We start from the raw sequence: 11,542 nt of genomic DNA, 5'->3' as shown, positions 1-11,542 counted from the left end.
TTCCTCATCTTCTGCTGCTTCTTCTTCTTCATCTTCTTATTTCATATTCTCATAATTCTTTTAGGGAGGAAAAAATCAAACAAAGAAAAAAAATACATAATGTTGCAAAATCAAAAGAAGAAGAAGGAGAAACACGAAGATGAAGATGAAACACGCAAAGAAAAATAAGAAGAAGCACAAAGAAGAAGGAGAAAAAGAAGAAAGAAGAGGAAGAGGAGGAGAAACGCGAAAAAAACATAACAGTTGTGGTTCTCATTGAAGAAGAAGAATAAGAGTCGTTCATAATGAGCGCGCTTTGGAAAAAAGAAACGGTTGAGTAACGCGTGTGTATTTACGCTCGAGTATGGGAAGTGTGGTGCACATAACTTTTGTTCAACTTGACCCAATTTATAGAATTTATAAGCTTTTTTATTTTTCTTTTTTTTCTTTTTTTATTCTTTTTCTTTATTTTTTTTTTTTTTTTCTTTTTCTTTTCTTTTTTATTTTTTTATTTTTTTTTTTTATTTTTTTCTTTTTTTTTTTTTTATTCTTTTTTTCTTTTTTATTCTTTTTTTTTTTTTTTATCTTTTTTTTTTTTTCTTTCTTTTTTTCTTTTTTTTTTTCTTTTTTTTCTTTTTTCTCTTTTTTTTTTTTTTTTTCTTTTTTTTATTTTTTTTTCTTCTTTCTTTTTTTTTTTTTTTATTTTTTCTTTTTTTTTTTTTTTTATTTTTTTTTTTCTTTTTTTTTTTTATTTTTTTTCTTTTTTTTTTTTTATTTTTTAATCTTTTTTTTTTTTTTCTTTCTTTTTTTTTCTTTTTTTCTTTTTCTTTTTTTTCTTTTTTTATTTATTCTTTCTTTTTTTTTTTTTCTTCTTTTTTTTTTTTTTCTTTTTTTTTTTATTTTTTTTTTTTTTATTTCTTTTTCTTCTTTTTTTTTTTTGTTTTTTTCTTTTTTTTTTTTTTTTCTTTTTTTCTTTTTTCCTTTTTTTATTTTCTTTTTCTTTTTATTCTTTTTTTTTTTTTTCTTCTTTTTTTTTTTTTTATCTTTTTTTTTTTTTTTTTTTTTTTTTTCTTCTTTTTTTTCTTTTTTTTTCTTTTTTTTTTTTTTTTTTTTTTTTATTTTTTTTTTTTTTTTCTTTCTTTATTTTTTTTTTTTTTTTTCTTTTTTTTTAAAAGGCTTATATATGTAGCGCACCTGTAATTCGATTATATTAGTGTTGTATTTGTTCCTGTCCAATTATATTAGTTTTGTATTAGTGTTGAAATTGCGGCACTTAAACTAATTCGATTATTGGATTAGGTTTATATTAATTTTAAAATTTTAAAATATAATAACATATACAACTTTTATTTTAACGTCAATTATGATTTATTTAAATATAATTTTTATGACGTATTATTTTTATTTTTGTTACTATTACATATTATTTCTTTAATTTTTTATAATTTTCTAAATTTTATTTTATTTGGATACTCAATTATTTAAATTGATTTGGGTCTACTCGCAAAAAAGGAAAAATTTTAGATTCACATTAACTCAAATATATTAAAATTTAATTTTATTTTTTTCGAGCTCAGAATCAATCCTATCCATAAATACTCTATTTAAATTTTAAAATGGTGATATCCTTAAAAAAAAATTCAAAATGAATTAAAAAATAAAAATAGGATAAAATACAAACTTATCTTTAGTTACAACGACATCTAAGGTTACTGCTTTAAGATTTAAGATTCCTGTCAAACAAATTTAGGAAGATAGGAAAATCTAATAACTAAGATTCCTTTAATGCTTTCAAGACACTGACCATACAAATAAAATAGACGTACGTACGTACTATTCCTTCCCTGCATGACATCAACCTGCTTTCTGGTTTTTTCTTCCAATTTGCCTCTGCACTCTACAATTTTTATTTTACTCTTATTCTTTTATCGCATTATTGGTATCATAATTGATTATTATTAATTTATTATTATTCATTTAGAAAAAGACACAAAATTCAAAGACACATGCTTTCTGCTCAAGCTAATAGCATAGTAAATGACGAAAGCACTTCCATATAGATTTCTTCAGCTGAATCCTGTGCTAATTAAATCTAATCACCATTTGTATTCATAAAAAATAAAAATATTGATATATATATTTATATTAGATCGAAATTAAACTTGTATTAACGCAAGATGTTTTTTGTATGACAAAAATATCCTACGTGACACTTTAACCCTCAAAAAACAAGGTACTTTTATCACACGGAAGACATCTTGCATGAGTACAAATTTAGTTTTAATTTAGTCATTTTTATCTTTCATGAATACAAATGTTCATTTATTATAAATCCATACAAATCAAGACCGAAAGACTAAGAAGATAACAATTATTTTATTTAATTTTATATATAATATTTAAAATTATATATTTATTATATTTAATATTATATATTTATTTTTAAAATAATTAATAAATATAAAATAAGATAACTTTAAATTATTTTTTATTGTCTTTTAAATATTTTTGAATAAAAAATACATACACAAAGTCTATATTATTAAGATGTCATTGGTTTTATTCCAAAAATGCTTGCTGTTGTTTTATGAATCAAATGTTAGTAACAGATTGGCAGCACAAAAATAGATCCTACATGCATATATAATAACTAGCTAGCCATTGATGTGTGTATGCAAATATTGTGGAATTGTCTTCTCATTTTTTATTTCTGTTAACATAAAAATAAGTCCGATTTTATTTTATACTATTTAGTTTTGTAATATATAAATAAAAGATGATACGACGCATTTTTAATATTCTAATCCTATTTTTTTTTTAAATCCTAATTTTTAAAAAATTGTTCAAATTAGCTTACAGTAGAGTTGTTCCCAATACGAATCATAATTTGATTTAGATCGGAATAAGGTAGGAATGGTATGTGGTCTCTGAAACATGTTTGGTTTTGTACTTATATTTCTTTTGCTGAACAAAAGTATTAATGTTGTTGCAATCCCATGCTGATAGCAATATGATTAATCTCTCCACTATTGCGGCAATATTAACCTTTTCTGGCTTTACATTGTTTCATGCCATTGTAATCAGCATTTCCTTGTCCCTTTTGCCACAAATATTCATGCGCATCCCCAGTTGTTATCTTCATGCTTATTATGGCCTCAAATTACCCTTCTTTATACATATATGTATATTATATATGTTAGATTTGGTGGAAACTCAGGTGCAGTCGACTTCACGTGAAGTTGATAGTTGAGAGCCGTTAGATAATTTAACTGATTTGGCTAAATTTTCATCTAACGATTCTCAATTGTTAACTTTACGTAAAATCGACTGTAGTTGAATTTTCACCTTATGTTTAAGGTCTTCTTCCCTCTTTGTGATAAATAATTGTAGTGTTGCAAAAGTGACAATTATAAGATCTGGACCACTAAATTGCAAATAAATAAAGTTTACTTATTCATCGCTATACTAAAAATGTATAAAAAAGTAAGAAATAACCACTATTACAAACTAAATTGAAGGTAAAAGAAGAACACACACATACAACGATCAATTTGTAACGTGCATTATAAAGAAAAAAGAAAGTGAATACAATATTCTAATTTCCCGTCATCCACTATAAGAAAAAAAATGAGCAATTTTGACTGCCATTAAAAAATAGTTATATCCTTTTACAGTTATTAGTTGTCAAAAGAATGTTAATATTATTAGAAAATGGTTTAAAAATATTTTGATGGTGAAATTGTCAAAAAAGAAAAAAAAAACTATTATTGACACTTATTTTTCATAATCAATATAATAACCAAATGTCAACAAAGATTTTTTTGACAATTAAGTGGCCGTTAAAAATACATGTCAATACTGACCGTTAATAATATTATGAACTTTTATGATAATTAATGGTCATTAAAATACATTTAAATGTTTTTTATATAATTATTGGTAATTAAAAATATTCCTATAAAATAACTAATTTTTTCTGTACTAATAATGATTCTCAACTATATTAAGTTTTTTTTTTTTTTATAGTGATTCTTGAAAAATATATAAGTATATAAGACAATAAATATGAAGAAGTAAAATTATAAATAAATGAGACGCATTTTAGAGGAGAAAAAGATGTTGGATGGCAGCATGCAGTGGTTGGAGTGAGGATGATTGTGTTTGAACTTTGAAGCTTTATTCTTATCTTAGCATCTATTACTTTGGTAGTAATTAATTTCCCATCATAGTATTGCTTTAATTAGTGAAGTCAAACTGTGCTGAAAAAGCGATAAAATTTAAGCATATTCGGTATTTAATTAATTAATATAGTATTATTAGTTAAGCAACAAGTGTGAACCCATCATTGTATAACGAAAGGGGATCATTTTAATTTTTTTTAATTATTTAATAAAGTATAATTTTTTATTATTTAATATTTTTTTACATATTTTTCTTTAACTTATTTAAAAAATATAAAATAAAAAATTATACTATATCAAATAATTGAAAGAAAAAAAAAGAAGATTCATTCATTTTAAATAAGAGAACATATATATGCTTTCATCTTTCTTTTATTAATTTTCCCAGTGATTTATTTTTCTTTTATAGCAATGTTGTCTCTTAGCAAATTATTTATACTAAAAAATATATAAGACAATAAAAATAGTATGCATTTAAATATAAGTCATGCCAATATAATTAAACATATGTACTTTCAATAATCTGCCACTACTTTGAAATTATTTAAGCCCTGGCCTCTAGCTACATTTGACCCTACAAAAAAGCCTTGCAAATCTGTTTTTTTCTACGGTTTATAATTAATCTTTCTTTTCACCCAAAAATTGTCCTTCTTGATTATAAACAACTTATAAGACTATTTTGGATTTAAGGTAATCTTTTATATATAAGACTATTCTCTATATAATAATTTCAATTTTTTTGTGGAGAGATTTGTAAATATCTAGTGACCAAAAAAAATCAAATATTATAATAATAAAATATTTTCGTACGCTCTTGTAGCAAGCTTTCTTTAAAAGGGAAAGTATGAGGAGCCAATGAAATATTTATATAATATGTACAATAAAGGTTTAGGGAGTATTAAAGATATAATCATTAGTGTAACATTTTTTCATCAACTGAAATTTTTGAGATGAGTAGTATCATGATGTTTATTATCGTTAGTACTCGGATGATTATTTTAGATAATATGAAAAATGTTCATTTTGTAACTCAATAGTCCATTGTACACATTGTATAAATAGTACATTATCTCCCTAGCGGGATCTCTTTCTTTAAATATGAAGCTAATATCATTATTAGGTAATTTTATCATATATCTTTCCGGTAAACAGTTAATTTATCATCTAATCTCCAAGCTTGCGTCATAAGTAGATTGCATTCTTAGCTTGCAGGATAAAATATGATTATATAGATAAGGTAGATGAAATTGGTAATTTGTTTGGCATGTATTTGATGTACTTAAGGGAATTATGCTTAGCTTGTACATTTTTTTTTTTTCGAAAGTTTGTTACAACTAATTACAAAGACAACGACAGAGAAATGAAAAATATCATCATTACTAGATTGGTCTTAAATTGAAAAAGAAAAAAAAGCTATTGAGGTTTGCTCCTTCTTGTGTCTAATACGTCCAAAATAAAGGCCTAATGTAATGATCAACCAAATCTGATCCCAAAATCTTGGTTATTAAATTATAGGAATGATTGAATGAAAATGAAGGAATAAATAAATGAAATGCATATATATGCATATATGGACAGTGCATCCCTTGATTGGGATTATGCTGAATTGCTGACATATTTGTATAAGCTATTTAGAATATCTCTAATTCTCTATAGTGGTCCATGCTGATGCTGTTGTTTAATTAGGACAAGGCTCTCTCACCTGAATCTCCATGCTGGACCTTGAAGACAAGCAAATGATAATGAAAGATAGAGCCAAATAGGACCATAAAACACCACAACAAAGGAAAAGGAAGGGAAAAAATAAAATAAAATATTAAAAGAAAAAACAAAATAAAGCCTCCATATTTGTAATGTCTATGTATAAAGAAAAATGGGTTTTTATATGTATTTATTTAAAATATGGTTTGGGTGGAATATGGTGGGAAAATTGATATGGCTTTCTTGGATCCTGCAAGAGACATTGGCACTGTTACACATGACATAATTTTATCAATTTGATTATCATCCAAAGATAAAGGGGGAGCAAGGGAATGATGAAAAGTGGGAGCAAAAAAGAAAAGGTGGAAAAAGAATTCACCAACAAAATTTAAAATAAATAAATAAAGTATATGGGGATTGGATTGATATCAGACAAAGGTAGAATACACTGAGGTGAGAGAAATTGATGACATGATTTTAGGATCTTCATATAATAATAAAGGAGGAACTAATAGTGTTGTTTGTAGAAGCTAAGATGATAATAATGAAGTAGTAGAACAAGTAGAGAAAACTTTGCCACTCTCTCTCTACTATTCTTTTATGTATGTCCACCAACAAAACCCACTGAAGCAAATTATCATGATGAAACTCCCTCTGCACCCTGCACTCCAAAAAAGTGATTGTCTTCCTCATCAAAACCTTCATTCCCTTAAATCTACTACCTCCATAAACACCACCATAACCATATTCTCATCCACAACCTTTTCCACCCCAAAACCATGAAGACACCTTTCTTCTTTTCCTTCTCCCTCTTCTTCTTCTTCTTCTTCTACTGCCACACCCTACTTGTCTTCTCTGCTACCACCATACCCCTCCAACTCATCTCTCTACTCTCAATAAAATCATCCCTCATAGACCCTAACAACATCCTCCATGATTGGGACCCTTCTTCATCCTTCTCCTCCAACACCGAAAACCAAGACCACCCTATATGGTGTTCATGGACAGGCATCATTTGCCACTCAAAAACATCACAAATCACCACCTTGGACCTCTCAAACCACAACTTCTCAGGCACAATCTCACCCCAAATCAGGTACCTAACTACCCTCAACCACTTGAACCTAAGTCGGAATGTCTTCAGTGGAACCTTCCAAGCTGCAATCTTTGACCTCAGCGAACTCAGGACTTTGGATATCAGCCACAACTCCTTCAACTCAACGTTCCCACCGGGGATATCTAAGCTCAAGTTCTTGAGAGTCTTAAATGCTTACAGCAACAACTTCATTGGACCTCTCCCACAAGAACTCTCCGTGCTTCGCTTCCTTGAACACCTCAACCTTGGAGGAAGCTACTTCAATGGCACAATCCCACCAAGTTATGGCTCCTTGGCCAGACTCAACTTCTTATACCTCGCCGGGAACTCATTGGTAGGTCCAATTCCACCGCAACTAGGCCACCTCAGACAGCTACAACACATGGAAGTTGGTTACAATCCATTGGAATCAACATTACCAACAGAGTTAGCAATGTTAACAAATCTCAGCTACTTGGACATCTCAAGTACTAACATCACAGGTCCTCTGATTCCAGAACTTGTTGGGAACTTAACAATGCTGGAGACACTGTTGCTGTTCAAGAATAAGTTAACGGGTGAAATCCCAAGAAGCATAGGGAACTTGAAGTTACTGAAAGCTCTTGATTTGTCAGATAACAAACTCACGGGTTCAATTCCGGAAGAAATCTCAATGCTGAAGGAACTCAACTTCTTGGGCTTGGAACTGAACAATCTAACAGGGTCAATTCCACAAACAGTTGGTGACCTTCCAAACTTGAACTTCCTCCTTCTCTTCAACAACTCACTCACCGGAATTCTTCCTCAGAAGCTCGGCTCCAACGGTTTGTTAAAGAAAGTGGATGTTTCAACCAACTTTCTAGAAGGTCCCATTCCTCCAAACCTCTGCAACGGCAACAACCTCAACAGGCTCATCCTCTTCTATAACCGTTTTAACGACTCGCTTCCGAGTTCACTTGTTAACTGTATCTCCCTCTCCAGGGTTCGCATTCAGAATAACCGCTTCAACGGTCAAATTCCATTAGGTCTTGGTCAACTCCCTAACCTGACGTTCCTTGACATCAGCGACAACGAATTCACCGGGAGAATTCCCGAGGATTTCGGCAATGCCGTAAGGCTTCAGTTCTTGAACATCTCCGGCAACGCGTTTGAGAGCGCGTTGCCGAGCAACATATGGAACTCCACCAGCCTCCAGATCTTCTCCGCTGCGGGTTCCAAGATCACCGGTGAGATTCCCGACTTCGTAGGGTGCAAGAACATATACAGGATCGAGTTGCAGGGGAATTCACTTAACGGAAGCATTCCGTGGGATATTGGAAACTGTGAGAAGCTGATTCAGCTGAATCTGAGTAGAAACTCGCTCACCGGAATCATTCCATGGGAAATCTCAGCGCTGCCTTCGATCACCTACGTGGATCTCTCGCACAACTCGCTCACCGGAACTATTCCTTCGAACTTCAACAACTGCACCACGCTAGAGAACTTCGACGTCAGTTTCAACTCCCTCACCGGACCTATACCTTCGTCGGGGATCTTCCCGAACCTCCACCAGTCGGAATTCTCCGGCAACCCCGGCCTATGCGGCGGCATGGTCGCGAAGCCATGCGCGGCTGAGACGCTAGGCTCGGAGGACAACCAGGTCGACGGTCGACGACAGCAGCCGAGGAAAACTGCCGGCGCGATCGTGTGGATCGTTGCGGCGGCGTTCGGGATCGGAGTTTTCGTCCTCGTAGCGGGGACACGGTGCTTCCACGCGAATTACGGCCGCCGTTTCGGTAACGACGGGCAGGAGATGGGACCGTGGAAGTTAACGGCGTTTCAACGACTGAATTTCACGGCGGAGGATGTGTTAGAGTGTTTGTCGATGTCTGATAAGATCTTAGGGATGGGGTCCACTGGAACGGTTTACAGAGCGGAAATGCCAGGTGGCGACATCATAGCGGTTAAGAAGCTGTGGGGAAAGCAAAAGGAGAATATCCGACGGAGGAGAGGGGTGCTTGCTGAGGTGGAGGTGTTGGGGAACGTGAGGCACAGGAATATAGTGAGGCTGTTAGGGTGCTGCAGCAACAGAGAGTGCACCATGCTGCTTTACGAGTACATGCCCAATGGGAACTTAGATGACTTGTTGCATGGCAAGAACAAGGGTGATAATCTCGTTGCTGATTGGTTCACTAGGTACAAGATTGCCCTTGGTGTGGCGCAGGGGATTTGCTACCTTCACCATGATTGTGATCCTGTTATCGTGCATCGTGATCTAAAACCTAGTAATATATTGCTAGATGCTGACTTGGAGGCCAGGGTGGCGGATTTTGGGGTGGCTAAATTGATCCAGACCGATGAATCCATGTCTGTCATCGCTGGATCATACGGCTACATTGCCCCCGGTGAGTTCCCTAATTGGTCTTCATTATAATCGTTACATCACTGAAGTGCATGCTAATTTGTTCGTTTTTTATGTTTAGACTTCATTTATTCATTGATAAAACTGCTTAATCTTCCTAAATTAAGTGAATAAAAGAAACGTATATAGCGACTAGCGAGTATAGTTTGCTGAATAATAAATTCACTTTGCTAGCTCGAACTAATTTAGTTGAAGTATAGTTTGTCATTTTCAATATTGTGACTTACCTGTTGTATGAGGAGCTCATGGTCCACGAAGAAATAGTATGCATGGATACTAAATGGTGATGGAGTGTGCAAGAAAATGCTCTTATTGGTGGAAGTGTGGAACTCTTCTATATTGAACACTTTGGAAGAGTATCAAGTAATTAAAAAAAATTGGAAATTAGCTTGTTAAAATAATTATAAGAGCTATCTATCATACATGCATGTTGACTCTAATATGAACTAGTAAGTCATATTATAGTATATCATTACTTTATTTTATATAATAACTGCCTTTTTTATTTCTTCCCTCTTTTTTCTCAATTTCTATAAAATTTATTTATTTCTCTCTCTCTCACTTACAATGGTGTGACCACAAGTGTTCAAAGTGAATGTACAAATAGAATGCTTGGTGTGCAATGTGAATGGTGAAGGCAACTTTGGAGGGTGTGGTCAAAATTGGCATGGCAAGGTGGTGCAATGTGGTTGGCAGTGTTATCTAAGAAGAGAGGCGCTTGGGACTTTTCATGACCAATTTCGGTGCATGGGTTCTGAGCACTACTGCGCATGGATAGGCAGCTCTTTTTTTTTTTTTTTTATTTGGTGTTTCACTTTCACACGTTGCTTTTTATCAAAGATCTTCAAATATTAAAGGGGACCACCTAAGAATATTGTCAATTCTCATTAACTCTTTGAATCATGAGGATGTTGACTTTGGTCTTTGTGATTAGGCAATCCCATTAAAGTAATTAACAGCCTCTGGATTTGGACTTAAATATTTTTTTAATGCTCTCATGTGTTGTCCTGTTATCATAAAATAAATTAAATTCATAACAAAGTTGTACTTGATTAGAAGGCTAATAGTCTAATACCCTTTTTTTGTTTTTGTCTCTTTTTACCTCAGAATACGCCTATACTCTTCAAGTGGATGAAAAGAGTGACATTTACAGCTATGGGGTGGTGTTAATGGAGATCTTAAGTGGAAAACGTTCAGTGGATGCAGAATTTGGAGATGGGAATAGCATTGTTGATTGGGTGAAGTCAAAGATAAAGAGCAAAGATGGGATAGATGATATATTAGATAAGAATGCAGGTTCAGGGTGTTCCTCAGTGAGGGAAGAGATGATACAAATGCTTAGAATTTCATTGCTTTGCACAAGCAGGAACCCAGCTGATAGGCCTTCAATGAGGGATGTAGTGTTGATGCTTCAAGAAGCCAAGCCCAAAAGGAAGTTGCTTGATCTGGATAGTATTGTTATAGGTCGATGTGGCGGCGGCGGGGACAATGTGGTGGTTGGTGGTGGTGAAATTCCTTTGGCACAAAAGGCCACGGCGGAAAGCTAATTAATGCAATGTGTTCATATATGATTTCAATGTTTTTCTCTTTTTATATTTTCTTTTCTTTTCCTTTCTTTTTTGGTGGGGATTTTTTTTCTTATTGTGGGGGGATTGGTATAGGAGAAAGTGATTTTCTATTTTTTAACTTCCAATGGAATTTCAAGTGTTACTTGTCCTTTTTTTTTTTTCTCTCTTATTTCGTTTATATATTGTTATGACTCTATTAATATGCCATATGTATAATTAGAGAGTGTGAAGGCTTGGAGCAGTAACCAAATTGGGAACCAGCAATAGCTACTAGTGAGCATGTGAAGATGATAAAAAGAAATATCGATAAGACAAAGAAAGATACAGTTAAAAACTGTTTCAATTAATATGGATTTGCATTGAGGACAATGATTCCAAGAAAATAAATTTAAATCGATTGCATATTATGCATATTTTTGGGAGGGGGTGGGGGGAAATAAATACTAACGGTGTCAAATTTATTCCAAAAAATATCAAAATTGAATTCATGAATAAGAGAAAATCGCTATGTATGTAGTATGTGATCATTTTATAGTGTGTTTGGTCTTGTGTTGATTTTAAGTGAAATAAATTTCTTATTAGTTTACTTTAGTTGCATATAATTTAAGTTTGGGTAATGCTAGGGCTAAGACTTTTA

General features: G+C 32.3%; 1 protein-coding gene across 1 annotated transcript; it reads left to right on the top strand.

The window, feature by feature from the left end:
• The first annotated feature begins 6,288 nt into the window (after positions 1-6,288).
• PXY (Leucine-rich repeat protein kinase family protein) lies at positions 6,289-11,150 on the top strand. The gene is made up of 2 exons (XM_016332583.3): positions 6,289-9,320; positions 10,445-11,150. The coding sequence occupies exons 1-2, from the start codon at positions 6,641-6,643 to the stop codon at positions 10,882-10,884; spliced, it is 3,120 nt and encodes a 1,039-aa protein (XP_016188069.1). The 5' UTR covers positions 6,289-6,640; the 3' UTR covers positions 10,885-11,150.
• The last annotated feature ends 392 nt before the right edge of the window (positions 11,151-11,542 follow it).

The sequence above is a fragment of the Arachis ipaensis genome, chromosome B3 (genome assembly GCF_059453495.1).
Source record: "Arachis ipaensis isolate K30076 ecotype BB chromosome B3, ASM5945349v1, whole genome shotgun sequence".
In the NCBI taxonomy this organism is placed as follows: Eukaryota; Viridiplantae; Streptophyta; class Magnoliopsida; order Fabales; family Fabaceae; genus Arachis; species Arachis ipaensis.
Note: the sequence above shows the minus strand (reverse complement) of the source record. Positions and strands in the feature narration are given on the sequence as shown.

Excerpts from the sequence above, each read along its gene's own strand:
- PXY (XM_016332583.3), top strand. The coding sequence starts at position 6,641 with ATGAAGACACCTTTCTTCTTTTCCTTCTCCCTCTTCTTCTTCTTCTTC. Across the intron at positions 9,321-10,444 it reads ATACGGCTACATTGCCCCCG|AATACGCCTATACTCTTCAA; the intron begins GTGAGTTCCCTA and ends TTTTTACCTCAG.